A 25,312-nucleotide genomic window follows, 5' to 3' on the forward strand; every position below is an offset into this window, starting at 1 on the left:
TCTACCCCCCTATATCTGTTTTCCAACTTGCTTTCTGTCTTTGTCTTGGAATGAGATTACTTGGTTTTGTCCAGGCCCTGGCCGAATACCCTAGCTGGGAGGGAAACAGTCAAATGTATAGTTAAGAGTTTTGGGAAATGATGGTTTTTTCCCTTGTAGATGCACTTTATTGTTTTGTTTACATATTATATATGATTTGTAAACATTTGAGTGTATCCCTCTTAGTTGGGACCTGTACTTGTGTCTGGATGAGACTTAGGTTATCTCAAACTAAGTACTTTGATAGTGTGCTCTCTGGGTGGGGTTCCTAACCTCCCATTGTGGGCAGGGGGTACATACTGTGTCTTCTATCCCCTTTTATCTGTTTTCCAACATGCTTTCTGTCTTTGTCTTGGAATGAGATTACTTGGTTTTGTCCTGGCCCTGGCCGGAGTTCTAGCTGGGCGGGAAACAGTCAAATGCATTGTTACTGTTTTGAGAGATGATATTTTTTCCTTGTAAATAATCTCTCTGTTATGTATTATCATATTTGTTATTTTGAATGTATAATTTCAGCATTCGAGTGTGTTCCTCTTTGTTGGATTTTGTGCTTGTGTCCGGATCAGACTTATAGGTGATTTCAAACTAAGTACATTGGTGGTATGCTCTTGGAATCTACATTTGATCCCTATTTGTTCTCAGTTCCCCTTTGTCTTACTTTTTCTTGGGTGCTTTAATTGTAATTCTAGAACTTTTTACTATCCCATTTTCTTCCTGTTTACTGGCGCTGATATAACCTAAATGTGTTGCGAGCGCCGTAAAACCCTTACAACCAAAAACAACAAACATAGTGTGCTCTTGGAATCTACATCTGTTTCCTATTTGAACAAATTCCCCTTTGTCTTACCTTTTCGTGGGTGCTTTAATTGTATTCCAGAACTTTTTACTAGCCCATTTTTTTACATTTTACTCGCGCTGATATGACCTTAATGTGTTGCAAGCGCCGTAAAACCCTAAAAAAAAAAAAACTTAAAAAAACATAAGACTTGTTTGCTTCCTCTCTTCCATGCAATAGGTTTAATTTTCCTCCGGACAAGGGTATTGGGTGGGGTCTTCTGACCTTCCATGGTGGGCAAGAGGCCAATTTGCTGTGTCTCCTATCCTTCTATATAGGTTTCCCATCTTGCTTTTTGTCTTTGTCTTGGAATGGGATTACTTGGTTTTGTCCTGGCTCTTGGTGAGAGGGAAACAGTCGTCAAATGTACAGTTTTGAGAGGTTATATTTTTTCCCTTGCAAATCATCTCTCTGATGTGTACTGAACATGGATCTTCTAACCTCTAAAATATTATAGATTTACAATTAATTAACAGCACACAAGAAAAGTAAGACAAAGGGGAATGGTATAAATATGGAACAGGTGTAGATTCAAACGGCATACTATCATTGTGCATGGTTTGAGATCACCTTAAAGTCTCATCCAGACAAGCACAGGATCCCACTAACTAAGAGGCATAAACTCGAATACTTTATAAATTCAAAACAACTATAAGATAATCGAGAGAGGGAAAAACTATTATTATCTCCCAAAACAATAACTATACATCTGACTGTTTCTCTCCCCGCCAAGGACTCTGTCCAGGGAAAGGACAAAACCAACTCTAATCTCATTCCACGACAAAGACAGAAAGCAAATTGGAAAATAGATATAAGGGGATAGAAGACACGGCAAGTGGCCTTCCTGCATCTAAAAGTTTCATCCAGACACAAGCACAGGTCTCCATTAAGAGGAATACACTCAATTGTATACTAACCATTAAATTAAATATTTAAAACAAAAACGTAACAGTACATAACGGAGAGATGATATACAATGAAAAATAAATCATCTCCCGAAACTATATATATATATATATATATATATATATATATATATATATATATATATATATATATATATATATATTATAACTGTTTCTCTTCCGCCAAGAACCCCGTCCAGGGCTAGAACAAAACTTAATCCGATTCCAAGACAAAGACAGAAAACAGCCGAGAAGACTGATACAGGGGATCGAAGACAGCGTGACCTCCTGCTCGTCATGGAAGGTCAAAGACACCATCCAGAAATACAGCTGTAAATGAAAACAAAATCTTAAAAGTTAACTGAGAGTTGAGTATCTGTATGTTTATTATAAAGAAAAAGGCACATTAATAATAAAGTATTCTAGTATTCTAGTTTTATGTACATACATGGGAAAACGGCGACTAAAACTCGAACTTTTAGTTTGAGCCAGCGCTCCACCGGTGGGAGGGTAATTAATCAAGTTGTGACAGGTCGATGACTCATCATGCTACCAGCATCGGCATTTTTGCTACCTGTATTTTTTCTCTCCGATTCTGCATTTTATTGATATTTTCAAATAATCGTTGCTCAATAATCCGTTGACGTAACTTTTTCTTATTCATATATTCTTGTTCTTCATAATGTAAAGAATATTGTCATACCATTTGTATGGCTATGAACCGAATGGTTTTACAACGCCACTCTCCATGAGTTGTACTATAATTCAATGCAAGATCATAACTATAATTGGTAAGAAACATGTGAATAAATAGCATAAGTCACCGTACAGGCAAATAATTTTGGGATAATCAGAAGCAGAAGAGAATGAGGAAAAAGTGTATGTAAGTTTTATGGCCTGTTCAGACCTGGCAGTCCTGTGAGAGGTCTTGATATTGTGGTAACTCCTTATCAAATCCACCAGTATCTTGTCCACAAATTAGCCAGTCACAGTGATGACTGGAAGGTACGTGTTAGTGTGTGTCTTATAAAACTGATATCCAATCATTCCTTATGAATACGATTCACTTGATGACATATTTCATTAATTAATATAAATTCTATGGTCTGTCACGTTCCGATCACATTGTCAGTAATAAATTTACTAAGAAATATTTCTATCACTCTCTCTCTTCTTTTTTCACACATCACAACTAACAAAGTTTCATGTCTAATCACAATGCATGCAACACCATTATGAAAACAAATAAACAAGTTTAACAATAGTTTCTCATCTATTTTCAACACCAACCAGAAAGGAGAGATATCATTCTAATATTTAGGATTATTATTAGGGGCCTTTATGAAGTACTGACGTCTGGTTCAACTTGAAGCAATGATGTTTCCATTGTGAAAGACAATTTTGCTTTTTCACTATGAAGTCCTCCTGCTCTTTTTTCAATCTTCCCTATGCTAAAATGGAGCAGTTGACCACCTTGCTAGCCATGGAATCCTAACCCTATCTTATATCGCTTCAACCAGTCAATGCAGTGCATTTCCAATATATGTAATTTGGGGGTAATTGAGTGAGGGAATGCTTCTCTGTAATTCTGCAAATACCTTGCGACGGCTTCCTCTGCTCTTTTAATTTCTTCTGATGACATGGGATTTGAATGGGATACTAATTTATGTACATCTCTGTAGCTGTCATTTAAAGTATTATATTTGATCTTGTTGAATTATTTTCGTGATTAGGGTGTCTCTTTGGGTGTTTGTACTAACTGCATGTATAGCTGTCTTTGTAAGGTGTCTGTATATTACTTTCTTTATGTATTTGTGGCAGTGATTGGCAATGAAGTGGCCACCGTGAAATGCTTGTCTGACAATTTTATTCTGATCTAAAACATTTTGTATTGCTTTTCTAACTGGTCCGATGATACTTTCTTTACATTCTTTCATGTCATGCAATTTTTTCTTTATCTTTTTAAATTGCTTCTCCCCCCTCCTCTTTTCAACCATCTTTGGCCACAAAGTCTACATAGATTATTTAGTTTTATTATTTGAGTTTCAAGAGAATGTTCCATCCATGTATGAAGTACAAAAAAAAAATTATTTCAGTACCACAAATAAAATTAATATAAAAAAATAAAATCACTCAACCAAAAATAATAATGTTATTTCACACAACGGATTGCCCATATTTTAAATAATCATAACTTTTTTATTTCGTGTGAATTAAGCGTACTTCTTGGACATACTAATTGCAAATTTATTGAATTATTTTAGGGTGTAAGAAAATATGACCCTCATGGTGACAAAACATGTTTTAAAAATATTTTAATCAATGATATACGGTGGACAGAACAATTTCACTCACTAATTTGAAATATTCTTATCTGCTTTATAATCCAATTGGCACTTCACAAAAATATATATAATTACGCCAGAAATTTAAAATATTAAAAAAAATAAGAAGAAATTGTGTGTGACACATAGGTTTCCAGTATTAAATGATGTAAGGAGTGCATTTCTTATGAATTTTTTGACAATATCACCCTTGTTTTCGGACCTCGCTTACCTCCCCTTGTTTCAACTGACGAAGGTGCAGGTAATTAATCACTTGTGACAGGTGAAGTTTCCTGTTATCAGTGATTTGCCTGTGATCAGGGGAGTGGAATGGGCGACAGGGAAAGATGCACAGTGGGTGGCACGGGGATACAGCAAGATCAAAGCAAAAACTAAAGAGTCAAAAATTAAGTTAGTTTTATTCGCCATGGGAAAAGACCTACAACTTTAAAAATCAACCATCTTCAACATCACCGGTGAAAACGGCAATAACGTACACAAATACACACACACACACAATGCAAAGTGGGTTACATGACCTAATTCAGTTAATGATGCAAACATTTATTTAATGTCATGGTGACAAATGAACAGATTCCAATCAAATGGAAATAGGAAGACGATGGAGGTGGATTGAACCGTTAACTTATAGCCTGACACGGACCAAAAAAATGACGCCAAAATGCCAGTCTTTGGCCACAAAAGAAAACAAATCGTGAGTTGTATTCAATATTTCAACCAATGGGACCACTTGTTTCCATGAGCACTACTAACATTTCACAAGGCGGTGCAAAAAACAAATAATGACGTCAAAATGCCAGTCTTTTTGGGTTTCAGTGTCAGGCTATAACATAACGATGGCTACGATTGAAATGACACTGACCCAAAAATTACGTCAAAAGACAAGTCTTTGGCCACAAAAGAAAACAAATCGTGAGTTATATTCAATAGTTCAACCAATGGCATCACTTGTTTCATTGAACATTACTAACGACAACTCACTCGACGCTGCGCAGTAGTCATAATTAACGTAATAGCCTGATACTAAGACCCATATTTTGACGTCATTTTTAGGTTTGTAGTAGACAGCCCAATGTGTTAACATAAGTGGTGGTCAAGAAAACAAGTGATCCCATTGGTTGAACTGTTGAAAACAACTCACGACTTATTTGTTTTTTGTTTTGTTTTGTTTTTTTTTTTTGTGGCCAAAGACTTGTCTTTTGACGTCATTTGTTGGTCAGTGTCAGGCTATAAAGTATGAGTTTACGATGGCTACGATTGGACACAGCGTGAGAAAGAATGGCTCCACCATAACAAAAAAAAGTATTGGAGTGGAACCCTCAGAGCAGAAGATCAAGAGGACAGCCACGGGGAACATGGAGAAGAGTTATAGAAGCTGATATACAGAAAAGTGATAAGACATGGAACGAGATTTTTTTTATTAATTAGCTCAAGATAGAGAGGGATGTAAACTGTTTGTCTGTGGCCTATGCCCTGACCCAGTGTGAAAAAGGCAATGATGGTGATGATGGTGGTGGTGAAAAATGAACAGATTCCAATCAAATGACATACACGACAGAAAATGTGGCCCGCCATCTCAGAACGGTATTACGTCGGGATGACTCCTAAAAGTGGAATTTAGAATTAAAATTATATGAAACATGAACTTTTTACAGTATCACATGAAACGGATTTATTCTCAGCCGTCACGTATAGAAATTCACCCTAAGATTCGACTCCTCGAAACTGGCGGAGAAGTTGCCAGACTTTTCCACCAGCGAGAGGAGACATTGGTGGCAGTCAATCGGCTTCGGTCGAGAACCTGCTAAAACGGCATGCTCACTTCATCCGTAGGGGCTTGCCACCTGTCCAACATGTACACGTTGTGATCAAGAGCCCGAAACCGCAGAGCATCTAGTTGAACAGTGCGTTGTAACGAAGCTTCCGGGCGGGTTTGCGACGGTGCACGAATGCGGTAATGAGTTTTCCTCCTGGATAGATCATCATAACATAGTAGTGTGAGCACCATTAGAAGCTGCTGCCCCAAGATTCATATCGATGCTTTGCGTTTAGGTAAAATTCTCATAACATCCGCCAATCGGATATAAGGTACCAACACAAAAAACGATGTGTAACCTTTAAGGTTTATAGTCTGATTGAGAATAAATCATAAAAATGGCTGTCTAAAAACAACAACAAAGAGCTGAGTGACGTCAATTTCGTTCCTTCTATATGTAACTATAGATGCTATGCGCTTGGCTAAGAAATTCAAAAAGAAGAAGCCGGACAACATTGAGAAGATTCCAATAGTGAATGATCTTACTTTTGTTTTCTAACATTCGAAGGGTTGCGATACGATTTCTTTCGTTTTAAAGGTATCGATACTCACTTTACACTTTTCTTCTCTATGTCTAACACGTTTGAAAATTCATCATGGGGTTATCAATTATAAAGTATTAACGGTGGGGATAACATGCATAGGAGCATAAAATCCCTTACCATCTTTTCCCGCTAAGACAACATGAGAAATGAAATGCGGTGCTTAACATAATCGTTTCTCTAATATCAACAATAACACATTACAACGTTTTTGGTGCACCATATATCAACTCTTGTGTGTCACAGACATATTGGGGAATGACATGGTTTAACTGTAATATAATACAAATTCTATAAATAATAATAATTAATGAATAATAAGCACGCACAACACATCAACAACCACGAACACACACACACATGCAGAGAGAGAGAGAGAGAGAGAGGTCAGCGCTGGATTATTTTCAATCAAAACAATCTAACACAATTTTCGTCTTTTACACATTTAGTTAACAACAATGTGCTCATCCAATGAAGTTATAGATAGATAATTCCATGATCGAACAAAAATATTGCATTCTTATCACGTTGCTCTAATTTATCCGTATTTGTCATTAACATGAAATCCTAAGTGAGATATTGTAAAGCCTATAGAAACCACGAAAATAAGGCATATAAATTTTCATATTCATATTTTAGTTCATTTATAAACCAGTCAACTTCAGTACTCTAGAAAGACGGGTATTTTAAAATTTGGTCAGAAAACTCGTCCTTCAAATATCGATCGATTTAAATGATCTTCTTGGCAAAAATTCTCAAACCTGGAGCTTGATGAAGTTCTAGATTTGAGAGTTTTTGCCAAGATGAAGGTCATTTAAAACGATCGATATTTGAAGGACCAGTTATCTGGCCCAATTTTTAATACGAGTTTCTTTTTTTTTTCTTTTTTTTTTTTTTTGGCTTTTTTTTAGAGTACGGTCGTTAACTAATTTATATCAAAAGGCAAGAATTTTTGCTGTTTTGCCAAGCCTAATTAATATTTAAGAGACGCTAAAAAAAATTAAAAGAAGCTCTAAACATAAAATTCATTTGGTTAATGATCTTGAGGGCGATAAAGGACATAGTCCATTCCGCTTTAAAATGTGGCATATGTCAAAAGGGTGTAGCGATGTGATCTAATTAGTAAGGTTGTTGGTTTGTTGTTTTTTGTTGTTGTTTTGTTTGTTTGTTTGTTTGTTTTTTGTTTTGTTGTGGTTTTTTTTGTTTTTTTTTTAAATTGTTTTTGTTTTTTTTTTTTTGTTGTTATTTTGCCAGGACAATTCGAAGTGATCGCATTCCAAGACAAAGTCAGAAAGAAAATTGGATAACCACTATTTGTCAGTAAAAAAGGAAAAACCGACTGTTTCCTTTCGAGGAAAAGGCTCCGGGAAGGGGCCAGGGGAAATCAAAATGATCTCATTTCAGAACAGGGTTATAAACCCACGTGGTAAAGAAAATCATTTTACAAGTGAGGCAATAGAAGAGATAACAAGAGTGGTTAGGCAGGGGAGGGGGACGTTTTTCCCCGCCCAAAAGGGAATTCCACCCACAGCTTGCGATACAAACATGGTCTGTTTACTGTTTGTATGTATGAAATAATAATAATATAAAAGCTCAGCGAGCTCAAAGTCGGTAGTAAAAGTAGTAGTGTTATCACCTGTATCTCTTGAGAGCTCTTTCTTCAATATGAACTACCCTTCTGATGTGTTTGAAATCCTAACTCAAGTGTCATTATCCATCTCAGATAAGTATTTTCCAAGAGATAAGGTAAATATACATCATGTTGGAATGACCCAATCCCCTTTTTTTCTTTAAAAAAAAAAGAAAAGAAAAAAAACCTCCGCCCACCCCCAACACACACACACACACACAGCTGCCAATCTATCAAATTAATTACAAATACGGCTCACACACATCTTTGCAAAACGTAGTTCTATAAGTGTAAAAGACGATAAAGAATTCCTAGCTAATTGGAATAAATTAGTGTGTACAGTTAGTACCCGCTGGATCCCAGCACGCCGATTTCCAACACTCTCTGAATACAGCACACTGAAGCTGGGTGACCGAGTTTTATGTATATATTACTTTCCACGCGCATCGGATTACAGCACGCTTTTTGGCCTCTCCCGAGAGCGCGCTAGAATCTAGCGAATACTGTATATTTGAAAGAAAAAAAAAAAAAGAATCAAGCTATAAAATGACAATTTTTATGTTTGTATTGAATGATATAACATGAAATAATGGTGAAATGTTGCAGAGTATAGAAAGCATAAGAGTATAATATATCACTTTTATTTGGTTTCATTAAATAATCAGACGATGAGGACTTTACACAGCGGTATTCATTGTTAAGTCGGGGGGCGGGTGGGGGAGGGGGGGGGGTGGGTAGCCCCTCATTGAGAGCCCTTCATTAGGCTCTTGGAACCGGATTTTATCCTGGTTTCTATAGCGTACTTTCCACAAGACATAACAAACCCAGCTACCCAATCACTGTTTGGTGGACAGGGGGGGGGGGTCCCTTGTAAAGCGCTTTGAGCACGTTAAGTGGAGATTGCTCTATATAAACGCTCGTTCTCCCAGATTTCAGCAATACAATTATGTAAAAACAAAAACGCATTCACAATGACATTCCATTTACCGTCTTTTGCATAAAATAAATGCTAATAATAATAATAATAATGATAATAATAATAATAATAATAATAATAATGATAATAATAATAATAATAATAATAATAATAATAATAATAATAATAATAATAATAATAATAATAATAATAATAATAATAATAATAATAATAATAATAAAGATAAGAAATATAATAATAACTAATAATAAGTTGGCAGCAGTTTGGGGCCGAATACACGTGAACATTATTCGCAGGTCTGACAACATAATGGAATTTTATGGGCTTGATTTAACATTGTTATAATGGGCAATATTTTGCGTCCGTTTGAGATTATGAGCCCATAATAATTTGGATGATCAGACCTTTAAATAAGAACACGTCATGTCAAATAATAACAAATATTATTATAGCAACGTCATCGTTATAGAAAACAAAATCATTCATAAAAAAAAAAATAAAAAACAACATGGGTATAACAATCTAAAATAATATATTATAACAGGCGATGTAAAAAATATAAAACTGCTAGTGAAGAATTGTGGAGCGCATTGATTATAATATTGAAGCGATGTAGTGTAAGTGCGCTATAAAAATTCGCATAAATTGTTTTGCGCACTTTTCAAAACCGATAATGATTTCGACTTGTGCGCTTGTTGCATTCATTCCTCTTTCCGTTGTTAAAACGTAAACATTTTAACCAAAAATTTGAACAAAAACAATAATTTATGACAATTGAATACAATACAATTCATAATAATAATAATATAAGATTTGTAAAAAAAATAAAAAGCACTAGATCTATGTTTGGAAGCAGAAATATTATATTAAAGTATTTGCTAATGATGTTTCAAGTATAAGTGTCACCAACAACACCAACATTAAACGCTATCTGTACATACCATTTTCACACACACACACACACACACACACACTGACACCCCCCCCCCCCCCACCCACACACACCCAATCCTCTTCAGACACACACACACATACACACTCTCACTCACTCATTCACTCACACACGCACACACACACACACATACACAAACACTGACACCCCCCCCCCTCTCCCCAACCCAACCAATCCTCCCCAGATACACAAACACACACACACACACACACTCTCTCACACACACACACACACTCTCTCTCTCTCACACACACACACACACACATACACACACACAATACTGACTTTGGCATGACTACAAATGTCATGAATTTTTGGAAGCCTGGTTTACATTGGTATGCGTATATTTGAGCTTATAAAACTAGCAAACAAAGAAAGCACCATTTCGCTTTTCAATAAAGCTCAAGTAACAGGATGAAACGGGACTTTAAAGATCAGCCAACTACTCATCTTCTGGCTCTTCCTCTGGCTCAGGTTCTGGTTCCTCCTCCTCCTCTTCCTCTGGCTCAGGTTCTGGTTCCTCCTCTTCCTCCTCCTCTGGTTCCGGCTCCTCCTCTGGCTCTGGTTCCGGTTCCTCCTCCGGCTCTGGTTCCGGTTCCTCTTCCGGTTCTGGCTCCGGTTCTTCTACGGGTTCAGGCTCATCATCATTGTCTTTGTCGACTTCGCATTGTAAATCTACTTCCGAAGTTTCTAGAATAATTTCCTCCGTGTTCACTATGTCTTGCTCTATCACGACTTCTTCATTTACAATGATATTTTCATGAAAATGAATTTCAATATTATTATCACCTCCCTCTTCATCACTACTACTCGACGACGAAGATGACGACGATGAGAAAAAGCTGATGAAAGAGTCCCAAGACGTACCGCTATCAGTTCTTTTATGAACGGTCTTCTTTTTCTTCACTTTCTCCTTCTTTTCCTTGTGTTCTTTATCTTTCTTCTTCTTCTTTTTCTCCTTCTGCTGATCGGCTATGTCAGAAGCCATCACAACGGCGGCACCGTGAACAAACTCCGGAACTTCAATCGCCTTCTCTTTTTCCTCCTCCTTATCTTTCTTTTTCTCTTTTTTCTCTTTCTTTTCGTCATCCTCGTTTAATTTATCGTCTAAGACTTCTTTAGCGGCTTTGAGGGCATGGCCTTCGCCTGGAATATTGTCTGAAGGAAAGTTTTCCTCCTCCTTTGACGACACACAGCCCATTGTGAGAGACTAGAAGACGTTGCTCGGGAGTAGTTCTCTTAAATGTCGGTATCAACTGTGAAGACAAAATTTTAAAAAAACCCATTACAACGGATACATCTTTGTTTTGTTTTGCTTTGTTTTTTTGTTTTTTTTTGCCAGGAAGTGACTTATAAAAAAAAACGAGCTTTTAAATCGAGAAATATCCACTTAATGTGCTCAAAGCGCTTTACAAAGGGTCCCAGACCAACAACAACAGGTAGCATGTAGAACGAGACATGACGCCTGTTAGGCGATATTACAATTTTTTCCGACAGAGACAACACTGTTGACGGCCGCCAGGTACTCATTTTACACCTGCGTATGATGAGAGAATGTGAGTAAAGAGTCTTTTCCAAGGACTCAACTATGCGCCGAGCGAGGCTCGAACTCAGGACCTTCCTATCCGAAAGCGAGTGTCATACCACAAGACCACATAGCCGCATAAAAACTGCTGAGTCGCATTTTCATCATTCAAAGAAAACTGCAAATTTTGAAAATTTATTCGGTGACTTAAAGAGGAAAAAACTTGTCTCGTTTGCCCCACAGAACAATACCCTGTTGAGAAAATAGGAAGCAGGCACCGGTGTAAGATAAAGATCTGAACAAATGAGTATGAAAGGTGCCAGACAAAGCAAGCAAGAAGAAAATAGCATCCCAAAAAATCAGTGTTCCACGACTGGGAATCGAACCTCAGACCTTCTGATTAATTAGGTCTGAGGTTCGATCCCCAGTCGAGGAAGACTGATTTTTTGGGATGTTTTTTATTTTTTTTTTTTTCTTGTATTTTTCTTTCTTGCTGTTTCTGACACCTTTTACACACACTTGTTCAGATCTTCATAGAACAATACCCTGTGCGTTTTGAGACTAGAAATTTTCCCTGGTGATTCTAAGGTGTCAAATATAATTCTTGGGCCCTACGTGCACTTATTTGGAGGTCTGATAGCCCAATTCTTTATGGGCTTATTGTTGTAATGGAAATTTTTAAAAATGACGCAAAATATTGTCCATTACAACAATGTTAAATTAGGCCTATAATTGAATGCGGATATATGTACACATCGCGTGGACCTGTTATTTTCTTTTTGGATGTGGCTGAGCAGGTAATGAAAATCACCTCCTATGTTATGTGCATTTCCTCATTATCTAAAAAAAATCTGTTGATTGAGCACTTTTAGGTCCTACCAGCACCGAAAATAAGAACATGATGGGAGTGTCAAAAGAATATACATAGATAAATAATTTATGATGTAATATAATAATAATAATAATAATAATAATAATAATAATAATAATAATAATAATAATAATAATAATAATAATAATAATAATAATAATAATAATAATAATATGATGAATTAATAATTTATTATAATTAAGATTAAAAAATGTTACAGACATAAGAATAAGTAAAGTAAAGAGGTAAATAATAAAATAATATTTTGACAGTTCAAAATAATTCAATATATAATACGCTTACTTATTAATTAATAAAAACGATGATTTGATATATTATTTTATATAATAGATTGATAAAATGCTAAGAGTACATAGAGATAATACGGTAAAGATAATAAAAAATCAATCATTGATGCTAGATAAGATAAGTATAATGATACTAAAGCTTATTAGTTAGATTGATTAATACGATGATGATAGATACTGATAGTTTAATATATGCATTGTCGAAAGATGATAGATAAATAAATAAAAATAACAGAAGAAGATGAAGAAGAAGAAGAAGATAGAAATAGATAGAAGAAGAAGATAGAAGAAGAAGATAGATAGAAGAAGAAGATAGAAAAGAAGAAATAGATAGATAGAAGAAGAAGAAGAAGAAGAAGAAGAAGAAGAAGATAGAAGAAGATAGAAGAAGAAGAAGAAGAAGAAAGAAGAAAAGAAAAAGAAGAAAAAGAAAAAAGAAAAAAGAAAAGAGAAAAGAAAGAAGAAGAAAAAAGAAGAAAGAGAAAAAGAAAGAAAAGAAGAAAAGAGAGAAAAAAAAAAAAAGAAGAAGAAAGAAGAAGAAGAAGAAGAAGAAGAAGAAGAAGAAGAAGAAGAAGAAGAAGAGAAGAAGAAGAAGAAGAAGAAAGAAGAAGAAGAAGAAGAAGAAGAAGAAGAAGAAGAAAGAAGAAGAAGAAGAAGAAGAAGAAAAGAAGAAGAAGAAGAAGAAGAAGAAGAAGAAGAAGAAGAAGAAGAAGAAGAAGAAGAAGAAGAAGAAGAAGAAGAAGAAGAAGAAGAAGAAGAAGAAGAAGGCACTTTCTTTGGACAACCTTCATTCATTGTAGAATATAAAAACAAATCAAAACCTACTAGCACTTTAATAAAGAATCGATATTCATTCTCTCTCCTTAATTCCCTTGCGAACACACAGAAGATAAAACCACAACTGAAATGTCAATACAGTATTATTATTATTATTATTATTATTATTATTATATTATCCTGTTCATAAATAACTCAGTCTCGTTTCGATTATTCTAAACTGAAAGGCAGAATAAAAAGTTAACAGATATGAATCATTAGCTTTTGGAGTTGGATCGTTAAATCTGAATGTAAGCAGCAGTCTATTGTATAATTATGCTTACTAAGCATTTCCATTAACTGGGTTATGTTGGAAAATCAAAATTAAAATGGAAAAGAAAAAGAAAAGCAATGTCACATTTTTATTTTAAGCGCCCGGTCCAAGGCTGATCGCTTCGCTCTTGGCCATCGTATATTGTACCAAGGAAGAAATGTTACCATAAAGATATGGAAAATTGCTCTCTAATTTGTCATATTGATATTTTAAATTTCACTTCCAAATGCATTTATTTATGGAAGTGGGTGGAGGGGTGGGGGTGTGGGGGTGGGGGGACGTAAAGTCTCTACTTGACCAAACTATTAGACTGTCTGGTGCTTAGACAGCAGAGTTTTGAACTGGAGGACCTTGTCTTGAGATCAAAGCGAACTGAATGCGCTATCGCCCAACTCACTCGTCAAACACCCAATAATACCCTGATGTAAACATGGTTACATCACAAAAAATAGACTAAGGTTTAATAATAAAAAAACATAGTAGTACATCATTTAATATGGATTTTAAAATTTATATTTAATTCGAAGAAATTGACCGCCGATTTACCAGCAGCTATGTTTTCATTAATTTTTTTTAAAAGTATGACACCGTAAACCAGTAAACCTGCCATTTCATTGACTGAGTCACGTCAACCTCTTACGTTATGTCACGTGACAATTCTGTCATTGTCACAAAGTGCGCACGTAAACCGTATGCTTATGTAGCGCAGTTTGCAACCTTGTTTATGTGTGCTATATTCAAGCTACGACACCGATCAATAACCAAACACAATACGTTGATAAAGGTTTTGAAGCTAAATGAAGATATATTTATTACAATATAACAAAGATATTATGAGATATGAAGATGAAATGATAGATGTAATAAGTATGAAATCAAATAGATGGATGACAAATTGATGGAGGTGATGTGATGATGAATATGATATGAAAGCGATATGACAATATATAATTAAATCAATTAATTATCAATACTTTACCAAACCGCTACCACATCAGACAATCTCACAGATAGGTTGCAACCATCACAGTCATACAGGCAACTAATAATTAACTAACTAACTAAACACAATCCAGACGTGTAGAAGAAAGCCAAAAGAGTGTTCTTGATATTCAACAAAACTGTAAGGTTGTTCTAATATTGTTAATTTGTCTCTTCTTGAAATTGTTCTGGTTTCACAGTATTCATAAACAGATCAATTGTTTCTCAATGTTCTGATATTAAAATAAGCAAATGGTTCTTCACAGGTAACTTATAAAACAGGCGAATGTTCAGTTTCTATTAGTGTCAAGCTATGAGTGTATAGCCTAAAGTTGGCTTGTTAAAGCCCAGCCTCCAACGGCTCATTCACTTTAAAGAAAGAAAATGATTTTGTTATAATATGATAATCATACGAATATAACTCTATCTATATTCGAACTCACTCAATATGTTTACTTTAAATGAGTAAATATTATTTTACTTTAACAAATCAATTTATTAATGTTGATTAATATTGCTTTACTTTGTAGATATGAAATAATAATGCTTTATAGCAAGAAAAGCTTATTTTCTTTACAACAAGAATATATTACACAATTAATTTCATTATCTGATTAATTAATTGAGAATCAAAATTTAAAGTGATATTATGATATTGATATCAAAACACAATCATAATTGTAATCACAACATATTATTCAAAATCTCACCAGAGCCGAACAGATTATAGAAATCACAAATTAAGTCTACACAAGACTTTAATCAAACTCTACACAAGAGTTATAACGCAACTTGATTCAGCTCAAACTTTGAGCACCACAAAGTCTACAGAAGACTTAAATCACACTCTACACAAGAGTTAACACAAAACGTGTTTCAGCTCGAACTTTGAGCACTACAAAGTCTACACAAGACTTAATCCAACTCTACACAAGAGTTAAAACAAATGAGCCTAAAAGACTCCGCTGTGGTTATCGCTTAGAGACTATGAGCCTAAAAGACTCCGCTGCCTGGTCTCTTTTGAGACAATGAGCCTAAAAGACTCCGCTGAGTGGTCTGAAGAAACTGCTCAAAACTCTGGCATTTATAGGCAAAAATCAAGCAAACGACGCAAAATTCTACCCACACAAACGGATGTTAGTCATATCCGTAAACAACTCAAATTCAATAAAAACTCTCCCAGATTCCACAATCATGGACAACAACAACCCATCCTGATACCGGACATCCTCATATCAAGGATAAATAATTTCGTCAACCCCATAGTTACGAGATATCAATCAAGCCATACAATAACAAAGTCACTCCCGTAGAATACGGGATCCTACTTTGCTTATAAGTTTACGGAGAAAACAAGATTGATGCCTTTCTCACAATAACACCCACACTACATAGTTTAATTCAAACTTCCGGCCATAGGTGCATGATCTGATACGACCCGTATCAACAAAAGAAGGGTTGTTCCGGAGGGATTACAATAACAACAACTAATACTACGACGACGTACATCCCGTCGTGAACTGCCGCCTACACAGAAGCATTTCGTTACAGTCATGTAATGACATAGCACTTTGCATTTATTATATTTCGTTTTGTCCATAACGACAGATTTAAGACCGACTTATACCAAAAAAAAAAAAAAAAAAAAAAGAACCAACAAAAAACCCGAAACCCAACACTTCGTTGAAGTCACGAAAAAAAAGTAGTCCTTAGGAGCCCATGGAGTCGGAGCAATTGCTTGCTACTATTTGGATAAGAGTACTTTCCGCCTCGTCTAATACACCCACCTACCCAATTACTGCTGGGTGGACAGGGGGGTCAGAAAAAAATCTTGACTTCACCCAGGATCGACCTCGGCCCCTTTGCGAGTGAAGTGAGTGCTCGACCAACTGAGCTATCAGGACCCCTTTGAAGTCAGGAAATCTCGGGAAAAAATTCGGGTTTGTGACTTTCTTTTTTTTTTTTGTTTTTTTTTTTTGACAAGTCAAGGGTTACTTTTTTAAAAACTTTTTAAGGCACTGCCGTTTATGGTCCGGAAAATACCGTATCTATCAAAATACTAAGGGAAAATACTCGGTCCGAAGTGTACAAAGTTATTTAGTCAGTATTTCTAAACCGAGATCCATTGATCCTTATTCATTCACTCTTTTAGAAACGAATGGTGTGTTGTTATCAATCTGTTTTTATTTTGTTTTTGTTTTTAAATCAATAGATGTGTGAATAAAGATTACACTAAGCCCCGTGCGTAAGTACACACGTTATAAAATCACAACTACAACTTTTAAAACAGACATGCAAACTACCACGAATAAAATCGTAATCATAATATGAGAATTATTTTGTCAAGATCTGCGTTTGTAATGAATTAAACTATTTGTACTGGGGAGAATGTTGAGGCTATCATGGACAGACAGGTATACGAACGAGGAAGTGTTGGAGAAGGTGAGAAAGGAAAGAATACTGATCGATACCATCAGAAAGAGACAGTTACGATTTCTGGGACATGCGTGGAGAAGAGACGGAATAGAAAAGTTGGTAACATCTGGGATGATCGAAGGAAAGAGAGCTAGAGGAAGACAAAGAATGACTTATTTAACTAACCTAGGAATGGCCAAATGTGATTTTAAAAGCAACACAGATATCATGCGCACCGCAGAGGATCGTGATTCGTGGAGACAGCTGGACGGCAATATGCTCAAGAGCACAAGCCGCGATAGATGATGACTGGGGAGCGTGACGGAACAGTCTTTGCTTCGTCCCCGAAAATGACCGAGTTCGAATACCCGCTGTTGCGCTGTGTGGCATCGAGCACGTCACATTCGTCATAGCTCAGTTTGCGGCGCTGCACTACGGCTGATGTCTGGGTTATTTCAGACTTCCCTTGAAATAGACCCTAAAAAGACGCATTTCCCCCTATGGGATGAATAAATGGAATGTATTTTAATTATTATTTATTTTACTTATCTAAACCATTCTATTTTCATTGCCAAACAATCAACCCTCAATGTTTTCGACAAGAAATATTTGTTATTGATGATTGTAGGCATTCGAACAAAGGCGGGAGCAAGGTCCTTTTCTCATTTTGGTCCGTCTGTATGGAACACCATTCCACAGAGCATCCCGGGAGACCAAATCATTGTCTGTGTTCAAGAAATCCCTGAAAACATTTCTTTTTGATGTCACGTTCTTTCTATATTGTTTTGTGTTGATGTAAAGCGCCAAGAGCCTCGTGGTTGGGATTCCGTGCGCTCTATAAGAGTATATTATCATTATCATCATCATCATCATCATCATCATCATCATCATCATCATCATCATCATCATCATCATCATCATGCTCGGCGCATAGTTGAATCTTTGGAAAAGGCTCTTTACTCACATTGTCTCACCATACTCAGGTGTAAAATTAGTACCTGGTCAGCGTTGTCTCTGTCCAAAAAAAAATATTATAATATCGCCTAACAGGCGTCATGTCACATCCTACATGTTAAATGTTGTAAACTTGTAAAGCGCTTTGAGCACGTTTAGTGGATATTTAGTGGATAAAGCTCAAGTTTTTTGGGTTTTTTTCCGACAGAGACACGCTGTTAACGGCCAGGTAATCATTTTACACTTAGGTACAGTGAGAGAATGTAAGCAAAGAGCATTTTTCAAGGACTCAACCATAAGCAGAGAAGATCTCGACTCGAACCCTGGACTCTCCGGTCCGAAGGCGAGTGTCACACTACTAGACCACATAAGCACAAGCCATTACAACAATGTTAAATCAAGCCCATAATTATAATTATAACCCGCATTCACACCTGCCTTTATGTACACTCTGGAAACTTCCATTTTTATGAACGATAGCTATTCATTATTTTCTAAAATTCTCAACACGACTAGTTTATGTGTCATGTGCCATGATTGCAGCTATGTGGTCGTGGTATGACACTCGATTTCGGATCGGAAGGTCCTGGGTTCGAGCCTCGCTCGGCGCATAGTTGAGTCCTTGGAGACGGCTCTTTACTCACATTCCCTCACCGTACTCAGGTGTAAAATGTGTACCTGGCCGTTAACAACGTTGTATCTGTCCGAAAAAAATGTAATATCGAATAAAGGCGTCGTCATGTTCCGTCCAACATGTTAAATGTTGCTGTTGGCCAGGGACCCCTTGTAAAGCGCTTTGAGCACATTTAGGGGATATTGCGCTATATAAAGCTCAATTTTTTTATTTTCTAAAATTCTCAACACGGCTAGTTTATGTGTCATGTGTGCCATGATTGAATGCAGAGAAAGGTCAGCAGCATGATCAGCATGTCATGGCATACACATATAAATTAATTAAATTTTTTTTTTTAAGGAATGGGAGGAAGGGGGCGTGGGGGGAGGGGGGGGGGTTAGATTGATAGGTGCAAGAACAGATTTTTTTTTTTTAAAAGCAGATAAAATTGGCAAGGTGGCAGGTGAGCAGCGGGCAAACAAAACAGACCAAATATTGAAATAAAAAGCACCCCCCCCCCCCCCCACCCAAACCCAAAAAAAAAAGAAACAAACAAACAAGTAAAAAAGCAACACCCCCCCCCCTCCTCAAAAACATACAAACAAAAAAAAAAAACAAAACAAAACAGGCAAGTTCCCCCACAAGAGCTTCTTGCAGACAATTCGCTAGAACGAATCTCATTTTATTATCTATCTACTTCATTTCCCAGAAGAATGTGAATTCCGGTGAAAAGGTTGATTTCCTTTTTTTTTTTTTTTAAGATTTTTTTTTTCGATTGATCCTTACTGCTTTATTTACCTGATTAAACTGAGAAAGTTAAATCAGAAATATATAGTTTCTCTGGTTAAATTGCATTTTTTAAAAATAAATCACTGTCATAATTGCTGTTTCTGTTCTTTTTTTTTTTTTTCTCTTTCTTTTCTTATTAAACGGATTTGATTCGCTTTTTTTTGTTTTGTTTTTTGTTTTGTTTTTTTTTTTGTTTGCTTGTTTTTTTGTTTTTTTAGATGTCATTTGTAATTTGGACCGAATTTATCCATGTCATTATAATTGATGCGACTTATCTAGTTTTATAACATCACAGGGATGAAATACGCATGCTCTATAGCTACAACTTTAATGTCAGTCACTTGCGCAATAGGATTAACGTGAAAAGCTTTACGTGGAAATAATACGACAGTCCTAGCCTTTAAAAATAAATAAACAAACAAGAAAAAGGAAACAAAAGATAGAAAGAAAGAAAACAATACAAAAAAAAAAAAAAGAAAAAAAAAGAAAAGAAAAATAGAAAGATATGAAAGGAAAACAGAAAGATAAATAGAAAGAGAGAAAGAAAGAAAGAAAGAGAAATAGAGAGAAAAGGAAAAATAGAAAGACAAGAAAACAGGAAGATGGATAGAAAGAAAGAAAGAAAGATTTTTTTTTTAATCACGCTAGCTATCTACTTCTCTTTCCGGATCTCAGACTTCATGAGCTGACGGTGTTAGTGTTAAATTGGATTGTGTGACAGACACCGACGACTTGGTGTGGCTCACAAAAAGTTTCAAAAGCCAATGAAAATGAAAGGCATTTTTATCGATAACTTTAATGCATAAAAGAAATTATATTATTCCTATCATTATTATCCGCAGTCTTTTCAAATCTACGTTGTTTACCCTTTATTCTGTTGTATCAAAGAGCACTCACTGTAAGCCTATGTGCTATTTTGGTTAACATTGCATATACTGTGTTTTTTAAAAACAACGGCAGTCATAAATGTATTAATCATGAAAACACGACATGAAGTATCAAGCAAATGAGTTCCTTCACTCACTCAACCCTAAAACCGACTATATCCGTAGTTTACCCGGGGTTACTTTTACCCCATGCCTATTTATTACATTTTTTTCTGAGGAAAAATTACTGTTTTTAGTTTTTGCATATTAATAATAGTTGAATAAAACTATCTATGTACATGCTCATTTTTTATACATTTTTTCCAATTATTAAAAGTAGCAAAAATCTCTAGGATTTAGTGAGTTAACCAATTAACTGACGTACTGAAAAGTCGTTTATTTTAAAATTTTGGCCAGAAAACTCGACCTTCAAAAAAATGAGTCATTTACAAAAATATAATCTGAGCAAACACTCTGAATTCTATTACTTCGCGAAGTAACAGGAAGTCCCTGGTTTTTAGAGCTTTTGCCGAAATAAGGGCCATTTAAATCGATTGATATTTGAAGGACGAGTTTTCTGGCCAAATTTTTGAAAACGAGTTTTTCCCCGAACACTTATGAGAGCATAAAAGAAACTGATATTATTATTATTTTCAGTCTTTTCATATCTACGCTGTTTTCCCTTTATCCATAAATGTATTCATCATGAAAGCACATGAAGCACCAAGCAAATACATTCTTAATTGAATGGCATGATTTTCTCCCAAGCATGAATTGACGTACCGACTGAAAGTGCGGCTATGTGCTCTAGTGGTATGACACTCGCTTTCGTATGGGAAGGTCCTGGGTTAGAGCCTCGCTCGGAGCGTAGTTGAGTCCTTGGAAAAGACTCTTCACTCACATTCTCTCACCATACTCAGGTGTAAAATGAGTACCTGGCCGTTAACAGCGTTGTCTCTGTCAGAAAAATTTGTATCATCGCCTTATAGGCTTCAAGTCTCATTCTACGTGTTACGTGTTGCTGATGCTGTTGGTCCGGGACACTTTGTAAAGCGCTTTGAGCACGTTTAGTGTATATTGCACTATATAAAAGCTCATTTAAATCCGAGCCCTAGAATGGGCGTTAGTTACATTTGTTTTCGAAACCCAGATAATTCTGAGATAAGTCCTTATATTATTCACTGTTCTGTCGTACTCTGGAAAAAACGCACATTAAAAAATTTGGCCAGAAAACTCGTCCTTCAAATATCGATCGATTTAAATGACTCTCATCTTGGCATAGACTCTTAAACCCGGGACTTCGATATCGGTCTGCATGCCCTATTCAGCCAAACACGCACTGTGTTTCAGTGGTGACAAGCGGCTACCGGCTACAATCCTGCCTTTATTAACCAGTAAACTTCCGTACACACAGTTAACAATTTGGCCAGAAAAATCGTCCTTTAAATATCGATCGATTTAAATGACCCTCATCAACTCATCTTGTCAAAAACTCTCAAACCTGAGACCAGTCCCAGGTTTGAGAATTTTTGCCAAGATTTGGGTCATTTAAATCGATCGATATTTGAAGGACGAGTTTTCTGGTCAGATTTTAACTACGTGTCTTTCCAGGGTACGGCTGAAGTGATTAATATATGATGAAGTCAAAAATTCCAGTAAACAAGTTCATTTGGCGAAAATCGTCCTTAAAATTAGATCAAAATGACCTATCCAACTCTTGTCAAAAATATTCCAAAAAACAACTCCAGGAGAAATTTATGCAAGATTTGGGTCATTTAAATCAGATGAATTTGAAGGACGAGTTTTTGATTTAACACTGATTTCAGTGGTGAAGACTGATATATAAAAAAAGATAAGAAGATTGAAGAGAGAAGATAGATATTGATGTGCATCTCATGCATCATCGTACGAGCACCCAAAATCAAACAAACTGCACAAATCCAACTTATTACATCGAAATATCCAAAACATTACTATACCTCCCACACAACCTTGCACTCGATGTTGCAAGGGCTCTTACACACAGATAGAGAATAGATAAATGGTAGAAAATTCAAAAACAAATCTAATATTATTTGGATAGCAAAACTGATAATCCCAAACAAAACATAAAGACTGAAAAGAGACAACGAAATAATGTAATAGATGACATACTCAAAACTACACCCCTCTACCCCTCTCCCCTCCCTCCCCTCCTACCCACCCACCTCTTCCTACACCCAACAAAATGAGTAATAAATACAATCAAATAAAATAGAAATATACATGGACAAAAAAAGAAAATACATAAAAATACTGTTCTATTTCTATACAACATACATACAACAATACATACATCATACAGTACAAAAATATGTAAGCAAGACAGGTAGAGAAGCTAATACATATATAATATTATAACAAATAAATAGATAGGCAAGTGATCAAAATCGCACCGACTGAAAATCAAACTAAAAAACAACCATATATATGAGATAAAAACGGGCGGATAAAGTACGAACAAAAAATGAACATGAAACAAAAGCATTTATTAGGCGGAATATTATTCCACAAAATCCAAAGCATAAAACGGCCACAAGTCATACAAAAACCATAATGTAATGATAAAATACAACAAGATCTAAAACACTTACAGTTAATCCTAAATAAAGCCAATACAACACTTACAGACCAGAAAAGCTTGAATATTAAGCAAAATGACTTATATTTTAAATTGAACTATCATTAATTTAATAATGAACAGAAAATTATTGACCAACATGAGTACAGTTGTTGACTTTAAGCAGAAGTTGACTTTAAGAGGGTTGACTGTATTCGGATTCCACTGTATGTTATCCACAACCTCAATCTGATATTGTGTCTGGGTAAGCCAAACGCCGGAAATTGAATTTTTAAGTCGAAATAATCTTTTGAGTCCATTGAGAAAAAGTTGATAAAGAAACTTTTTCCAAAGACTCAAATTTACGCATTAATTTTAACTCAAATACACAAAATAGACTACAAATTTATTCGTCGGCAAATTGTTCACCCTGACATATCTAAATCCAGATTGGGTTTTTGGATAACATACTACAGAAACAATAGAAGCATCAATATCGAGAAATCTTCCGCACTCCGAAAAAAACATATTTTATTTTTTTAAATTTTGGCCAGAAAACCCGCCCTTCAAATATCGATCAATTAAAATGGCCCCATCTTGTCAAAAAACTCTCAAACCCGAGACTTCATTACAGTCTCAGGTTTGAGCGTCTTTGACAAGATGGTGATCATTTTAATCGATCGACATTTGAAGGACGAGTTTTCGGACCAAAATTTTAATGTTTTTTCATAGTAAGTACGACAGAAGGTGGTAGAGTTTCGATTGATTGGCGGATTGGATCAGTATTCGTAGATCGATTTATCGCGGTCTTACCCGTTTTTGGGTCGCATACCGTTGGTGAAATACATCATTGATTCATGGACTTATTGATTGACTTATTGATTTGTTGATTAGATATAGGTAGAAAAGAAAGTAGGGGGTGGGGGTCAAGATCTATAGACTGTAGAAAACCTTGACACTCTTATTATTAGCTCAGATTCAAGGTTCATCTTGATAATTGTAGAGATCAAACCTTTATTCAAAACAAAATGGTTCTGTTGAATATTCCTTTAACTTTAACTTTATAGGATGTTCAGCAAAAAAATGGAACCTGTTATTAGAATTGTTTAACGATATTTTTTTTTCCATTTTTTTTATTACAAATAATATAATTTGTTTCTATAGTAAGCCAAATACTCTAATGCCGTACTAAAATGATTTCACTCTAGTGCGCATTTATTTTAATGTGGGTGTGGGGGGGGGGGGGGGGGGGATGCATTTAAAATAGTCTGTCTCTTCTATCTATCTCTTCATCTTCTCTCTCTCTACTCTCTCTTCTATCTCTCCTATCTATCTATCTATCTATCTATCGTCTTCTTCTATTTATCTATCTATCTCTCTCTCTATCTATCTCATCTCTCTCTCTCTCTCTCTCTCTGTATATATATATATATATATATATATTATATATAGTTGTTCTTACTATCATCTATCTATCATCTATCTATCTACTACTATCTATCTATCTATCTATCTATCTATCTATCTATCTATCTATCTTTCTGTCGTTTCATCCTCTACCTATTTTTTACCCTTCTTCTCTCTCTCTCTCTCTCTCTCTCTCTCTCTCTCTCTTTGTGTGTGTGTGTGTGTGTGTGTGTGTGTGTGTGTGTGTGTGTGTGTGTATTTTGCGCAGCAAAAATATATCCAAATTGTATGACGTCGAATACAAACGACCCTTTTCTTCATTCTGTTACGTCATCATCGATTTTTTTTTCACCTTTATGGTACTATCTAGTATCACGAGCGCCTATAGTTGAATTCTCCAAAATAAGGCAAGAGACAAAACAAAAAAATTAAGGTCAATGATTAATAGAGAAAAATCATTAAATCATTAAATCACAAGGCGTCATATACCGTTTTGACTCTGGTGTTGTGATCATTGAATAATATAGCAACGGCTGTTATGTTGATCTTAACAACAATAATAAATAAACCAAACCCAGTAATTACTTCACTGTCCTTAATGCATAGTCGGTTATGGTAATTCTTGTTATTGGTTGGTTAAAAAATTACATTTTCAAACAAACAAAAATTATATCGATCAAGGCTACTTATTTCAATAACAAGAAAGGTTCGAAGTCTAGTTCAACACGATTATGGCACCTTCAGCGTGGCTCAGAGGTACGGTCTTTGCTTCGTACCCGAAAGGGATCGAGTTCGATCAACCGCACTGTGCTTTGTGGCCTTGAGCAAGTCACATCGCCCTAGCTCAATTTGCGGCGCTGCACTGCGGCTGACGCCTGGGTTATTCCAATCTT

The 25,312-nt window shown here is 35.7% G+C and overlaps 1 protein-coding gene across 3 annotated transcripts in view; it reads right to left on the reverse strand.

Annotated features, from left to right (window-relative positions):
- Positions 1–5,036: 5,036 nt before the first annotated feature.
- LOC144968038 (uncharacterized) overlaps positions 5,037–25,312 on the reverse strand; it is a 36,275-nt gene continuing 15,999 nt past the window's right edge. For 2 of the 3 annotated variants that reach the window (XM_078905997.1, XM_078905995.1), the window contains exon 2: positions 5,037–11,257. In XM_078905997.1, coding sequence (XP_078762123.1) covers positions 10,444–11,202 — 759 coding nt within the window. In that variant the 5' untranslated portion in view covers positions 11,203–11,257 and the 3' untranslated portion in view covers positions 5,037–10,443. Of the gene's footprint in view, positions 11,258–13,530; positions 13,680–25,312 lie in introns of those variants that run through there. The other variant, XM_078905996.1, reaches the window with a different exon arrangement.

Source organism: Berghia stephanieae, chromosome 3 (genome assembly GCF_034508935.2).
Source record: "Berghia stephanieae isolate SIO BIC M18660-M18661 chromosome 3, UCSD_Bste_1.3, whole genome shotgun sequence".
Lineage (NCBI taxonomy): Eukaryota > Metazoa > Mollusca > Gastropoda > Nudibranchia > Aeolidiidae > Berghia > Berghia stephanieae.